General features: G+C 40.9%; 1 protein-coding gene across 2 annotated transcripts; it reads left to right on the top strand.

Moving 5' to 3' along the window:
• Positions 1–4949: 4949 nt before the first annotated feature.
• SNRNP27 (small nuclear ribonucleoprotein U4/U6.U5 subunit 27) lies at positions 4950–15402 on the top strand. Of its 2 annotated transcripts, XR_005199000.1 has the most exons (7): positions 4950–5055; positions 6311–6431; positions 7247–7359; positions 8461–8540; positions 13031–13095; positions 14450–14619; positions 14705–15390. XR_005199000.1 is itself a non-coding variant. In XM_017522054.2 (6 exons), the coding sequence occupies exons 1-6, from the start codon at positions 5022–5024 to the stop codon at positions 14502–14504; spliced, it is 468 nt and encodes a 155-aa protein (XP_017377543.1). In that variant the 5' UTR covers positions 4950–5021; the 3' UTR covers positions 14505–15402. The 2 variants fall into 2 exon arrangements, 1 of the variants encoding a protein (XP_017377543.1); XM_017522054.2 differs by having other exon boundaries at positions 14450–15402.
• The last annotated feature ends 497 nt before the right edge of the window (positions 15403–15899 follow it).

Genomic DNA, 15899 nt, shown 5'->3' with positions numbered 1-15899 from the left:
CTGTTGCCCAGGATGGAGTGCAGTGGCGGAATCTGGGCTCTGCAACCTCCACCTCCCCGGTTTAAGCAATTCTTCTGCCTCAGCCTCTCAAGTAGCTGAGATTATAGGCGCGTGCCACCACACCTGGCTAATTTTTTGTATTTTTAGTAGAGATGGGGTTTCACGTGTTAACCAGGATGGTCTTAATCTCCTGACCTCATGATCCGCCCACCTCGGCCTCCCAAAGTGCTGGGATTTCAGGCGTGAGCCACTGTGCCCAGCCTAGTTCTATCTTTTATTTATTTATTTATTTATTTATTTATTTATTTATTTATTTGGAGACAGAGTCTCACTCTGTCGCCAGGCTGGAGTGCAATGGCACAATCTCAGTTCACTGCAACCCCCGACTCCCTGGTTTAGGTGATTCTCCTGCCTCAGCCTCCCGAGTAGCTGGGATTACAGGCGCACGCCACCACACTCAGCTAATTTTTGTATTTTTAGTAGAGACGGGGTTTCACCTTGTTGGCCAGGATTATCTCAATCTACTGACCTCGTGATCTGCTCGCCTCAGCCTCCCAAAGTGCTGGGATTACAGGTGTGAGCCACCATGCCAGGCCATCAGTTCTTGTTTTAAAGCAGCAGTCCCCAGCCTTTTTGGCACCAGGGACCGGTTTCATGGGAGACAATTTTTATACGGGACAGAGTCAGGGGATGGTTTTGGGATTAAACTGTCCACCTCAGATCATCAGGTATGAGATTATCATAAGGAGCACAAAACCTAGATCCCTCACATGTGCAGTTTGCAGTAGGGTTTACGCTCCTATGAGAATCACCCTGATCTGACAGGAGGCAGAGCTCAGGCAATAATGCTGATTCGCCAGCTGCTTACCTCCTGCCATGTGGCCCCATTCCTAACAGGCCACAGACCTATGGTCCATGACCTGGGAATTGGGGACCCCTGTTTTAAAGGATTCTCTGCTGCATTTGACATAACTGATGGTATTAGTTTCCTGAGGTTACTGCAACAAATTACCACAGCTTCAAACAACAGAAGTTTATTATCTTACCATTCTGGAGGCCAGACGTCCAAAACCAGTTTTACTGGGCCAAAACCAGGGTGTAGTAGGGGTGTGCTCCCTTTGTCGTTTCTAGAGAAGAATCTGCCAGCAGTTTTGGCTTGTGGCTGCACCACCCAATCTTTGCTTCTGTGGTTACATTGTCTCCTCCTCATGCATGTATTAAACATCCCTCTGCCTGTCCCTTATAAGGACATTAGTGATGGCGTTTAGTGTCTACCTGAATAATCCAGGATAATCTCCCTATCTCAATATTCTTAATCACATCTGTAAACATTTTCCCATAAAGGTAAAATTCACAGGTGCCAGAGGAAAGGGCCAGGTATCTTTGGGTGGCCATTACTCAGCTTGCTACACTGACCGTTCTCATTATTTCCCAAAACTGCACCCCTCTGACTTCCGGCACATTGTTCTGTACTCCTGTTTTTCTACCTGACAATTGCAACTTGCTTCCTTTGTGGGCCTTTCTTTGTCTGTTTAATCCCACATGGGGGCAACCCTTGGCTCGCCGAGCACACTTTTCTCACTGGGACAATTTCATGGATTCCTGTGATTCATCACTCCCCCATCTCTATCTTTAGTCCTGATTGCTCCCCTAATTATCAGACTCAGTCTGCAGATGGTCAGATGACTGCCAAAAATACATCTATCTGGATATTCATCAAGTCTCTCACACTAAATAATCTTCCAAAATGAAATTCATTTCTCCCTCTCACCAAAAGCAGAAGTGTAACTAGGTTCTCATGCTGTGGAGTGAATGTGTGTACAAAGAGAGTTCCCCTGAATGGATATGGGGAGCAGGGAAGGGTCCAAACTAATCACTGACAGAGGGGATCTCGAAAAAAAGGGATCACCCTTTCACTGCCTTCTCCACTGTCTCCCACATAGACTCACCATCGTGTCTCAGTTGTGTAGTGAACTGACAAACTGTGACGTTCTCACTTTGGTAGGCATCACTATGAGATGCATACTTTTTATTAGACCCAGTGGCAAATGGAAATGCAGAGCCTCTTGTTCAAAGATTAGTAGGAATTTCAAGAGAAGAAACAGCTGAATACTAAGCCCTTCTAAGCCCAGGACCCTGTGTGACTACACAGGTCACATGCCTGTGAAGCTGGCCCTGCCTGGGAGTCATTTCTTCTCTTTCTTCCCACTGCCTGGATCTAACCAGCCTCCAAGACCTGCCATGCTATTATTTCTCAAATATCTCCTGATTCTGTTCTTTCTCATTCTCTTCCATCACTGCTTTAGTACTAGCCCTCATTCCCTCCATCTGTTCTTTTTGGCTCAGGTCTTTAGATCTGGCAGCAAGATGAATCATCTAAAATGCAAATCTGGTCAGGTTACTCCTTAGCCTGAAATTCTCCAGTGGCCTCTCATAACCGTAACCCAGGTACTCGGTAAGGTCCACCATGGTGAACTCAAAGTGACGAGTTTCAAACTTCTTCTAGTGCTTATACATGTCATAGTGTGACACATCTCTGCACCTTTGCTATTGCTGCTACTCCTACCCTTTACTTGGACAATTTTTTCTTTTGAGTCTCACAGCTCAACTAATTGCGTGTGTGTGTGTGTGTGTGTGTGTGCATAAACATTTTTATAACAGTGCCTGGTATATAGTTAGCACAGTATGTATTAGCTATTATTATTATTCCAGGAAACCCTCTTGGACAAATTAGGCTGAATAGCCTTCTTTCATTTCTCCATAGCACACACTGCACATATTTTATCTTACCACATTATAGTGAAGAGTTTTTTTTTACTCTGTCCACCTCCACAGCTAGAGTGGAAACTCCTTCAGGGCAGGGACCATGTCTTACTCATCTTTTCATCCTAGTGCCACAGTGGTATAGTGTCCTGGGCATCATATGCATTCAACTGATCCCCAGCATACCTTCCAGTCATTTTTAGTCCCAGAAGGTTTCTTAAAAAGTGTTTTCATCAGATGAGACCCCAGCCCTGGAGGGAGAAGGAGAAAGAGAAAGAGAACTGTTTTCAGCCACCACCTGAGGCCACCATGTTCTTCCTCTCTTACACATCTAGTACATACCCTCTTAGGCTTCCCATAATTTCTGTCTTCCCTGTGGACAGTTTCTTCAATCATTAGTGGTGTGTTTCTATTTTTTTTCTCTTTTTTCTCTCTCTGTTTCTTTCTTTTCTTTTTTCTTTTTTTCTTTTTTTTTGAGACAAAGTCCTACTCTGTTGCCCAGGCTGGAGTACAGTGGCACAATCTCAACTCACTGCAACCTCCACCTCCTTGGTTCAAGCGATTCTCCTGCCTCAGCCTCCCAAGTAGCTGGGATTACAGGTGTACAACACCGTGCCTGGCTATCAATAGTGGTGTGTTTCTCCAATGATGTCGCTAAATCTTCTTCCCTGGGGCCTGAACCGGCCTTGAACCTCCCCATTCTACACCTAGTGCACACTTGGCCTGGGTAATTCCAAAGGAGTCTGGGGGTCAGGGCTGGTGGTAGAAATCCTAGATGTTATGGCTGGATCTTTCCTGGAAGTTTGGGTTGGAACAGGTATTAAAGAGGCCACTCTGAATGTATAAATCTAATTAAAAATTTATGTGACTGGTGGACATTTTTTCCAACCTAATGGCGTCCCTTTACAGCTCCCAGCTCTTTGTATTTTAAAAGCCAGGTCACTAGGCTTGGTAATTCTGGACACAGCTGACTGAAAAGAGTTGGTTTGATTAGAAATAGAGGTTGAACGCTTTTACACTGTTAGTGGGAATGTAAATTAGTTCAACCATTGTGGAAGACAATGTGGTGATTCCTCAAAGACCTAGAACGAGAAATACCGTTTGACCCAGCAATTCCATTACTGGTTATATACCCAAAGGAGTATAAATCATTCTATTACAAAGATACATGCAGGGGTATGTTCACTGCAGTACTATTCACAATAGCAAAGACATGGAATCAACCCAAATGCCTATCAATGATAGACTGGAATTTAAAAAATGTGGTACATTTACACCATGGAATACTATGCAGCCATAAAAAGGAATGAGATAATATCCTTTGCAGGGACATGGATGGAGCTGGAAGCCATTATCTTCAGCAAACTAACGCAGAAACAGAAAGCGAAATACTGCATGTTCAAACTTGTAAGTGGGAGGTGAACAATGAGAACTTCTGGGCACAGGGAGGGGGACAACACATACTAGTGCCTGTAAGGAAGGAGTTGGGGGGAGGGAGAGCATTGGGAAGAGTAGCTTAATAGATGCAGGACTTAATATCTAGGTGATGGGTTGATAGGTGCAGCAAACCACCATGGCACACGTTTACCTATGTAACAAAGCTGCACAATCTGCACATGTACCCTGGAACTTAATAAGATAAAATTAAAAAGAAATAGAGGTTCAAGTCTTTCCTGGTAAGCATATTTATGCTCTACCACAGACGATTCAACTTTGGGGCAAGACAGTCTTTCTCCTAATTTTTGTAGTTTTGAACATTCTAAAGTTTTTGTTGTTGTTGTTTTCCCTGAGGAAAGAGGCAACTTCGGGGATGTACTTTGTGGGGTAGGATGGAATTTGGGGCCTTTAGTTTTCCTTTCAAGAGCCCATAGAAGGTTTTGGGTGCCTTCTCAATGTAGGCATGAGAAAATATTAAGCAGATGGACGGCGAACTTTGGTATATTCACTCCTTATGAGAGAATGTTATGTGGAAAAGTGGAAAAACATAAGCTGTCTATGCTATGTTTACAGTTGGTCTGCTGTATTTTGTGGACAAAAATGGGGGAAAAAAATAAAAGCTGTGTTAGGATGATGGGTATACGGCTGAATTTTCCAGGCATTTCTATAATAGCACCAAACCCTATGTTTTAAAGCCACTGTGAACAAAGAAGACCGGAACCCTAGCAACTCTTTTCGACGTTTTCTGGTCGGCGGTAAAAGCTCGGTTTCCGGCCCTCCCGGAAGTTGCTGCAAGTCGTTTCCGAGGAGCGGGACTCCAGATGGGTCGCAGTCGGAGCCGCTCTCCACGGAGGGGTGAGTCTTGTAGCATTTCGGAGGACGTGGGGCCCTGTCGGAGACCTGTCCCTTTTGTTTTATTTAGTTTTGTTTTCGGTAGCCGGGCCGCAGAGAGGCATACACTTTTACCCAGAAGGAGAGCGAGGGGGTGGATGAAGGAACGTAGACCTGGCCCTGCCCCCTTCAGCTCGCCCTCTCGGGTTTGAAGGCAATTTTTGTCTTTTGTTTTCCCCTCTGAATTAGTTTCAGTAACTCTTTGTCACCTTCATACAATAACTTTTGTAACACTGTGGCCGGTGGGTTTAGAATTAGACCTCGGGTCCTTTGCTGAATTTCTGGGTGACGGTGGGCAAGTCACTCAGCCTTTCTGTCTCGAATTCCCAGAATTAGTCATTAAGGGTAGTATTGCCAACTTTTAAAAACTGATGTGAGAATTAATGTCACATCCCATAACATACAGTATGTGATTTTGTCTGGCTCTTAAATACTTAATAAATGTTAGATTCCTGCCCAGGTCATTACGGGGAAATCGATATTAAGAATTTTGAGTCCTGGAAGCTCACTTCATAGTATTTTCTGGCTTCCAGCCCCATAAAGAACCCTGGACTTCCGTTAGTAGATCTAACTTAGACCCTCGGTTCTGCCCCTGATTAGTTTTTGTTTCTTTTAGTGAGACAGAGTCTCGCTCCGTCGCCCAGGCTGGAGTGCTGTGGCGCGATCTCAGCTCTCTGAAACCTCCACCTTCTGGGTTCAAGCGATTCTCCTGCTTCAGCCTCCCGAGAAGCTGGAATTACCCTCCCGCGCCACCACGCCTGGCTAATTTTTGAATTTTTAGTAGAGACAGTTTCGCCACATTGGCTAGGCTGGTCTGGAACTCCTGACCTCAGATGATCCACCCTTCTCGTCCTCCCAAAGTGCTGGGATTAGAGGCATGAGTCTCCGCGCCGGGCCCCTGATTAGTTTTTATCACTTTGAACTAGTGAAGCCTCGATTTTCCAATAATCCAGTGTGTTCTAGTGCTGTAACTCTAGAACACTGGATTTCCCTGGAAAAGAATGTAAAATATTTTATTAATGACGTTTTATATTGTTTACATGTTGAAATCATAATAGGTTGGCTAAACTGAGTTTAAAAACAAATTAATCCCACCTGTTTCTTTTGACCTTTTTAATGTGACTACTAGTAATGGTTTGCATTGTGTTTCTACTGGACGGTGCAGCTCTAGCTATTTGAGGTAATTTTCAGTTCTGCAATTTGTGTGCGCTTGCATTAGAACGTAGGCGGTCCCGGTCCACATCCCGGGAGAGAGAACGCAGGCGCCGGGAAAGGTCCAGGTCTCGGGAAAGAGATCGGAGAAGGAGCCGCTCGCGATCCCCTCACCGAAGACGCTCCCGGTAAGGGCAGAAAATAAGCCAAGAGCTTTATTTATCATAAGTCCCTAAGAAACTGGTCGCTACTCTTAACTTAGTTTTGATCGCTTATAAGGGGATTTACAGTTTCATGAAATGGAGGAAACTTAATCCCACCTTATTCTAAAGCTAACATTCACCTTGGTTAAATGGTGTTAATAGTACTCTACATCAGAGTTGTCTTGAGGAGTAAATAAGAAATAATACATGCAAACACCAGAGCATGGTGCTTGGCAAGAAGAAATAAGTATTTTATATTTTTATCTCTTTTTAATTAACTTTTTGGCGATAATGATTTATTCAAGTATGTAATCAAGAATGGATGATCTTGGAAGAAGTTGGAAATGGGCTCAGAGTGTTTTGTTTTGAGAGAGGGTCTTGTGGTTGCTTAGACTGGTTTTGAACTCTTGGACTCAAGCGATCCTCAGCTTTTCAAAGTGCTGGGATTACAAGTGTGAGCCACCAAGCCCCACCCAGCTCTGAGTCTTAATAAGCATCAATTGCTGTTTAAGTTAGCTTTTTTGTGTGTTTGTGTGTGGTTGTTAAAACTTAATTTACATTTTTCTGCCTTTCAGAAAGCTTTCTAGCCTTAGTTGTACTGAAAGCAACTGATGAGTAAGCAGTAAACTATATTTAAAATTTTTTTTTGTTAACAGTCAAGGCCTTAGCAAAACCTTTTTCTTCACTTTGCTATAGGGAATGACTCTTGGTTCTGTGGAGCTTGGCTCATGTATATCTGTGCTGATTGATACAAAGTTGGAGTGTGTCTGTCTGTTTCTAACTATCTTTGCTTATATTAGATCTCCAAGACGACATAGATCCACATCTCCTTCCCCTTCTCGACTGAAAGAAAGAAGAGATGAGGAAAAGAAAGAAACAAAAGAAACAAAGAGCAAAGAACGGCAGATTACTGGTAATGTTACTAGATATATAACTATAGGAAAAGTACAGTGATGGTAAAATTATAAAAGTTTAATCTTTGAACATTTAAATGTTAAGCCTTTTATAGTGTTCATCGCCTATAATTTTGAGGTTTTGGTTTTCTTTTTTGAGATAGAGTTTCATTCTTGTCGTCCCTACTGGAGTGCAATGGCGAGATCTTGGCTCACTACAACCTCCACTTCCCAGGTTCAAGCAATTCTTGTGCCTCAGTCTCCCAAGTAGCTGGGATTACAGGTGCTCACCACCACGCCTGGCTAATTTTTGCATTTTTAGGAGAGACAGGTTCTCACGATGGTGGCCAGGCTGGTCTCCAACTCCTGGCCTCAGGTGACCTCAGGCCTGCCTCAGCCTCCCAAAGTGCTAGGATTATAGGTGTAAGCCACCACACCCAGCCTGAGGTTTTATTTTGATTGCACCCTAGCAAGTTGCTGGTTATCTATGGTGCTCCTGATCTAGAAGGTAGTTAAAAATGTGAGACTATTCTATTTTGGAAGTATCTTCACAATTAGATAGTGTCATGCCTGATATTAAAAGTAGGCCTGGCTGGGCGAGGTGGCTCATGCCTATAATGAAGGCTGAGGCAGGCAGATGATGAGGTCAGGAGTTTGAGACCAGCCTGGCAACATGGTGAAACCCCATCTCCACTAAAAATGCAAAAAGTAGCCAGGCGTGGTGGTGTGTGCCTATAATCCCAGCTACTGGGGAGACTGAGGCAGGAGAATTACTTGAACACAGGAGGCGGAGGTTGCAGTGAGCCGAGATCATGCCAATGCACTCCTAGGTGACAAGAGCAAGACTCTGTCTCCAAAAAAAAAGGTAGTCCTTAATAGGAAACCCAGATTTTTTTTTTTTTTTTTAAAGGTAACCCTGTCAAAAGGCTTCAAGAAGACTATTTTGTACCATAAGTTACATTGCATCCAAATTTAAGAGGAATTTTCATTAGACTCATCTTCAGCTAATTGTTTTGTGTGTTCTCTGCTAGTGAGGTGGGATGACAATGTTACTACCTCTCTTTTTATTTATGTATGTATATGAAATGATAAAGAGGTCGTAAAATTATTTATTTTTGCAGAGGAAGACTTAGAGGGCAAAACAGAGGAAGAAATAGAAATGATGAAGTTAATGGGGTTTGCCTCCTTTGACTCCACAAAAGTAAGTAAAACGTGCAACCAATTACACATTCTCATTTGAATTAATCTGTTACGACTATCCTGTTTTTCCGTGTTCTTTTCCATTTATACAAATTTATTTGGTTGTTAGACATCTGTGTGAAGGGCTTTGAGAATACAGAGGAGTAAACAATGAACTGCCATTGGAATTCAGGGAGGGGTTGACAGGGACAATGTTTGAGTTAGATCTTAAAGGGCAAGTAGAAGTGATTAAACAAAGAAGAGGAGGAAGATTATTTCAAGTAGAGAGAAGAGCTCATGAAAATGCCATACAGGTGTAAAGGAGCATAGTGTATTCTGGTAATTTCAAAGTCAGCCGTGGATAAAAGGGTGCTGATGGGCTTGTGACTTAGGCTAGAAATAGCAGTAGTAGGCAAATCACAGAGGGCGTTTGATCCCTTTAGCCATGCTAAGGAATTCAGAGTTAATACCTTAGGTGGTGAGGAGAGGAAGTAGTGATTTTTAAACTAGGGAGTGATAATGGTTATATGTGTGTTTTAGAACAGTGACTCTGGGGGCAGCATGGAGGACAGATGGAAGGTGGGTTAGATTGGAGGAAGAGAGCACTGCTGATTTGTGCAAGTGAAAGTAATGAAGGCCTGAACTGAGTTGAGAACCATTCAGGAGCTGGAGGGAGTGAGAGTGAGTAGCTAGTGATGCCTCTTAGGTGTCAGGCTGGGAGCCTGAGTGATACAGTTAACCCAGAATAGAGTTTCTGGAAGGGGAACTGCTGGAAAATGGAAGAACAAAATCCAGCTGCCAGATAGAGATGACATTGGGCAGCTGCATACATGTCTCACAGCTCAGAAGTGGGGTGGATAGGGGAGTGAATGCTGTCTAGCCTTCATAATAGCAGAGAGATGAGGGAAGAGGAAAAAGAGGGAGGGATTATGTAGAGGAGGGAGAGATGGGGGAAGAGAGAAATGGATATAGAGAGAGGAAATGAAGAGAGGGAGAAAGGGAGGGTGTATGGAAAGAAAGACAATATATTTTTTAAAATCTTTTTTACTAGAATTTTAAGTCTTTCCATTTAGTTTTGCAAATAGAAATAGAGATGTTTGAGAAAAAATTGTCCAAAAAATCCACTTTTCCAAGTCTTGTATTCCATTGAATTGTTAATGGAGTGAGGTAATCACTGATGCTTAAGAGTTTCTAATTAATGTGACTGTGCAGGGCTCACATGTTTTAAAATGACAGTGAATAATGTAGGAATACTGAGGCATGACTGTTTTGAGGTGAGAAATTAAGAACAAGCTCTTGTTCTTGAAATGGTTATGTGAACCCTGTTTTGGAATTTAATGAAGTTTATTTGTCAGCTTTTTTTACCCTTGAATATCCTAAATCCTTATTTATTTTTCCAAATAGTATTTTATAAATGAAAGTTTATTAATATATATGTTGGATGAATAAAAATACATCAAAAGTAAAGCAACTACAGTTTTATTGTTTATAATGAATGGGGAGGGAACTTTTCCCCCAAAGAAAATGGAATTATTTTCTTCATTTTCTGGTTTTCCTGTTGCTTGATGTTAAGTTTGAAGTTCCTAAACGTCATATGTAAGGATGGTGCCACCCATCACTTAAATGTAGTCAGTGATGAGTATGTTTGCTTATGAAGGAAAAATTAGGTGAGAAGTCATAAATGCCAGGATAGTCATCTATTTTCCTTTCTATTTGGTTTTATTTTCATTTTTAAATTATTTTTTATTTAATTTATTTATTTATTTTTAGATGAAGTCTCACTCTGTCACCCAGGCTGGAGTGCAGCAGTGCGATCTCAGCTCACTGCTACCTCCACCTCCCAGGCTCAAGTGATTCTCCTTCCCAGCCTCCCAAGTTGCTGGGATTAAAGGCGCCTGCCACCAAGCCAGGCTAATTTTTGTATTTTCAGCAGAGATGGGGTTTCTCCATGTTGCCCATGCTGGTCTCAAACTCCTGGCCTCAAGTAATCCATCCACTTTGGCCCCCCAAATTGCTAGGATTACAGGCGTGAGCCACTGTGCCTGGCCTTACTTTTAATTATTTTAGAGACAGGATCTTGTTTTGTCACCCATGCAGGAGTACAGTGGTGTAATCATGGCTCACTGCAGCCTGACCTCCAGGGCTGAAGCAGTCTCCCCACCTTAGCCTTCGGAGTAGCTGAGACATGCTGCCACACCCAGATAATTTTTTAAATTTTTTTTGCAGAGATAGGGTCTTGCTGTGCTGCCTAGGCTGGTCTTGAACTCATGGCCTGAAGAAATCCTCCTGCCTCAGTCTATTTTGTTTTTTATTTTTGAAGAGACAGTCTTCTTATGTTACCCAGGCTGGACTCAATTTCTTGGCGCAATGAATCCTCTTGCCTCAGCCTTTGAAGTAGCTGGGAATACAGCCTCACGGCAGTGTGCTTGGCTTTTCCCTTTCAGTTTGTTAGGTTGGTGCAAAAGTAATTGCGGTTTTTGCCATTGAAAATGATGGCTAAAACTGCAGTTACTTCAATAACATTCTTCTAGGAAGTTTCAAAGTTTTGTTGTGTTTATTAATGGATAATTTTCTATGCCAGCATGTAAATAAATGAGGATAGGGCTAATAATACGCAACTCAGCAAGTAGTTTCCAAAAATCAGTAAGCCTTTAGGAATCGAATTTTGTAAAAAGGTTAGCGTCATTTACTTTTTTGTCCACAAGGCCAGTCTTTCTAAGTCATGCCTACTTCCTGTTATTGGGAGTTCAAAATCATATACCTTGAGTAATTTGTTCAGGACTCACCCTCCACCCCCCCCCCCAAAAATACATGAAAATAGTAGAAAAGTAAAACCAAATAGATTTATTTTAGCTCCACTTCAAATATATGATTCTTCTGTGTATGCCTTCTGTGGGTCAGAATCGGTTTTTGGCCTGATACCAATATCTAATTAAGTACACTACACAGATAGGCTACTCTTGCATAAGTAGTAATGGAAGAGGGAGGAGGGTGGGGGGTCACTTGTGTGTGTGATGACATTAGCTGATGATACTCATCTAAGTCATTTTCTGAATACCTGGGAGTGCAGTGGCGTAGGATATGAGAATGCAAAGGTGACTCTTAGAGACATCCCTCCATCAAGAAGCTTGCAGTCTCATAGGGAAAGTAACTTTGTGATGTACATCATAATATACAGGGTGGAAAATGGAGAGTACTGTGAGGAAAGCAAAAAGTACTGTGAGGAAAAAAGTTAACATTTTTCAGGAGTTAGAGAAGAGGGTACTTAGTGGCAACTGGAATGTCTGAATTGGGCCTTGAACAATGGATAACTGGATAGTTGAAGTTGGAGGCAGGGAAGGCAGTTCAGGCATGAGGAACAACATGGGGGAAAGTAGATATGTTGAGTTGACTTGGTTGGATCAGAAGACCTGAACAAGAATTAGTGAAAAAGAGGGCAGGTGCTACATTTAGAAAGGTCAAGATAGAGTGACACATAACAGCCTAGCATTTGTGTCTGTTATTCTGTTCTGATCCTTATTTAAAGATCAAAATTGGGCTGGGCACAAGGTCTCATACGTGAGATTCCAGCACTTTGGGAGGCCAATGCAGGAGAGTTGCTTGAGGCCAGGAGTTGAAGACCAGCCTGGACAACATAGTGAAATCACATCTCTACAGAAAAAAATTAAAAATTAGCCCAGTCTGGTGGCATCTACCTGTAATCACAGCTACTCAGGAGGCTGAGGCAGGAGGATCACTGGAGTTCAGGAGTTTGAAGCTGCAGTGAGTTATGATCACGCCACTGTACTCCAGCCTGGCGACAGCAAGACACTGTTTCTAAAAAATAATGACTTTTTAAATGAGCAAAAAATTGCAAGGCTCGTATAAGAAATGAGATTTAGATGAATGGCAACCATTCCAGCCATGATTTGAGAATATTATTATCTAAGGTTGTAAGTTAAATTTTGTGTGAATGTGAATTTTTCTGAGGTTATATCTGTATCTTTTATCTGGTTTCAAAATATTCTTTGACCAGAAAAGATTAGAATCTGCTACCCTACTTTCTCAGCATGGCTTGCACATAGTACATACACTGTAAATGTTTGTTGGCTTGAATATTAATTGCTTATGTACAATTGTAAAAGTGAGAGCAGAGTGTTGTCCCACTTGGGAGTTCGTAGGATCTGGAAATTCTCCCTCCTTGGACGACTACTCCTACTCCTACTACTACTACTGCCACTCCTGCTCCTGCTACTACCACTCCTCCTGCCCTTCCTCTTCCTCCTCCTCCTCCCCCCTCCCCCCTCCCCTTTTTGAGACTGGATCATGCTCAGTTGCCCAGGCTGGAGTGCAGTGATGTGGATCATAGCTCATTATAGCCCCAAACTCCTGGGCTCAAGTGATCCTCCCACCTTAGCCTCCCCCAAGTAGCTGGGACTACAGGTACATGCCACTGCCACCACACCTGCTTTAATGTAATCCTGATTTAATGTATCCTTCCTGGGGTTTTTTTTGTCTATTGTTTTTCTTCAGGGTAAGAAGGTGGATGGCTCTGTAAATGCCTATGCCATAAATGTCTCTCAGAAGAGGAAGTACAGGTATGCATAGCCCCTATTATTATATTTGAACTGATAAATCAGTGTTGTACTTAGAACTTTATTATGGGATAATCATGTTTCTAGGAAATGTAGCAGTTTTCCGTACTGTTTGTTTTAATGAAATATTACCATCATTGCTAATATTCTGCTGTGTTAAAATTATTTTCCCATTTACACTTGAACTAATAGCTGTTAGAGAGGGTAGTTGCTTAAATATTTTAGGACTATAGATGACAGTTTTTTCAGAAAAACGTAATTTCAAGTCTATGAGCTTTGATTTCATTATAATTATAGGTATAAAATAGATCCCTCCTGCACTAGATTGATTATGTAAGGATTTCAACTGTAAATACATTCCTCTGTTAAGTGTAGGCATATTTTATTTGTACCACAATTTTGAAACAAACCAATCCATACATGAAATCTCACTGAATTTTTTATTTTTTTTCACCTGGATGCAAGTGGGCTAAGGCCGAAAAGGGCTTTAGCCTTTTTTTTTAAAGATGATTTTCACTCGTGTTGCCCAGGGGAGTGATCTCAGTTCACTGCAACATCTGCCTCCTGGGTTCAAGTGATACTCCTGCCTCAGCCTCCTCAGTTGCTGGAATTATAGGTGCACACCACCACGCCCAGCTAATATTGTATTTTTAGTAGAGACGGGGTTTCTCCATGTTGGTCAGGCTGGTCTTGAAGTCCTGACCTCACATGATCGGCTTGCCTCAGCCTCCCAAAGTGCTGGGGTTACAGGCGTGAGCCACCAAGCCCGGCCCTGAATTCTTAATGAATGAAAAAGTCAAGATATTTTCAAACATTGCCTTTCTCCTTAATTTTATCACTGATAAAAGATTAATAGTCCAGTTAATTTAGATTATGAATCACGTGATTGAGAATGCTGTAAGCTAAGGTACGAGAATCATCTTGGACAGTCTTTTGTAAAGTTACCTTCAAATAAGGTCTTATGGGGAGAATCATTATAGTGTGCAATTGAATTTGCTCAATGGGTGCCTGTTTTGGAACTCTTCTCTATTTCTAAATTACATGTTTCATGTTATCTAAAATAAATAAAGATTTTCCATTGATTTTTTTTTTAAGTCTGTAGAATCTTCTCAAAAAATTTCAAAATTAAACTTCCATACTGCTATTTGGAGTTTAAAGAAATCTGAAAGTCTTTGGCTTATTTTGAAAGTAAAATAATCTCTAAATATACATTAAATTATCTTGAATAGTATCTACCGTAGAATTTGCTATTTTAAAGATGGTTTATAGGTTTAATCTCTGAAGTATGTTACTTTTTTTATAGGAGGAGTATAGGATTTAAAAAAAACAAACAATGAATTTTCTCTTCTCATCATAGGCAGTACATGAATCGGAAAGGTGGATTCAACAGACCTTTGGATTTCATTGCATGAGAATTGAAATGTTGAAGAATGATTTTTTTCCCCCTCATCTTGGTCAGAGAGTGGATTTTGTATTTTGTATTTAACTTGCATTCAAAAAACAGGATCTCAGTTCTTCTCTTGTAAAGTAAGAAAATCTTATTTATGATGTATGTAGTTCACTTACCTTGCCTCAACAAAAGAAGGTTAAATATTACATTTTTTTCTTTTAGGAAATATCATTTGTGGCAAACGTCAACCCCATTTTATTTGTCCTTATTCCTGTGGAAGCAGTATATGTTTTCTTCTTGAATGCTCATTAGGACTTCTTTAAAAACATGAAAGTAATTTGGAAGTAAGTTTATCCAATAAAGCAGTATTTCTACCCTTTTAAATGTGATAGTTTTATTACTAAAGAATCTCCCTAGACATTTTGTTTTTTTACACATAAAGTATCTTGATTCTTAGTAGTTTAAAAATGGGAAGAATGAAAAAGCATAATAGATTTTTCTATCTTCCGTGGTTCCCTCTCCCAAAAATACCATTTATTGTTCTCCCTGCAAGTACAAAAGCAATACATGCAAAAAAAGATCTGAGCGAAACCAAAAAGTAAAAGTCAAAAATCACCCATTATCTACTCCCAGAAATAATCAATTTTAACATTTCAGTATATGTCTTTCCAGGCTTATTTGGGTGCATATTTCTCACCCCCACCTATGAGATCAGAATATGTATGCAGTTCTTTCTTTAACCCTTTTTTCTCCCATGTACTGTGGACATTTAAAAAATACTTTTAAATATTCTTTGGAAACTTAGCTTTTAGTAGCTACTTGATTGTATCATAATTTATTAACTAATGTTTTACTGGTAAATATTGGCTTGCCTCCCATGACTTGCCATTATAATTAAAACTGTGACTATATTTCCATTACATACATATTTTTGTATGTTTCATTATTTCCTCAGGCTCCGTACTTAGACGTGGCATTGCTGAGTGAGATTAAAAGGGCTGTGTATACGAGTTTTAAGACGTTTGATATCTCTGGCTAGAAGGTAACAGCCAACTCTATCCAGTAAAGTATGAGCATTCCTGTTTCAGATACATGCACAAATATTAGGTGTAAAATTTGTTTTAAAGTTCCTACCTGATGGGTAAAATACTGGTACTATTTGTTTTTTTTGTTTTATTTCTAGGGAGGATGAATATTTTTTAAATGTACTAGCCATATTTCTTTTGTTACATGCCAGTTCTTAATCTGGATCTATTAATATTTGTCTTTTGGCAAGTTTTTCTTTTTTTCATTTGAAGAACACTTTTTATATTGAAGATAATAACCACCCATTCTGTTGTAGACCTTGCTGGTAGTTGAGGCTTTGTGGCTAGATTTTAACTTTTATTTTTGTAAGTACTACAAACAAGGAACACAG

Source organism: Cebus imitator, unplaced genomic scaffold (assembly GCF_001604975.1).
Source record: "Cebus imitator isolate Cc_AM_T3 unplaced genomic scaffold, Cebus_imitator-1.0 Scaffold23, whole genome shotgun sequence".
NCBI lineage: Eukaryota > Metazoa > Chordata > Mammalia > Primates > Cebidae > Cebus > Cebus imitator.
Note: the sequence above shows the minus strand (reverse complement) of the source record. Positions and strands in the feature narration are given on the sequence as shown.

What these genes read in the sequence shown, in the direction of transcription:
- SNRNP27 (XM_017522054.2), top strand. Translation starts at nt 5,022, where the DNA reads ATGGGTCGCAGTCGGAGCCGCTCTCCACGGAGGG. An exon ending in CAAAGAACGGCAGATTACTG is followed by an intron (nt 7,360 to 8,460) that starts GTAATGTTACTA and finishes TTATTTTTGCAG; the next exon opens with AGGAAGACTTAGAGGGCAAA. An exon ending in TCTCAGAAGAGGAAGTACAG is followed by an intron (nt 13,096 to 14,449) that starts GTATGCATAGCC and finishes TTCTCATCATAG; the next exon opens with GCAGTACATGAATCGGAAAG.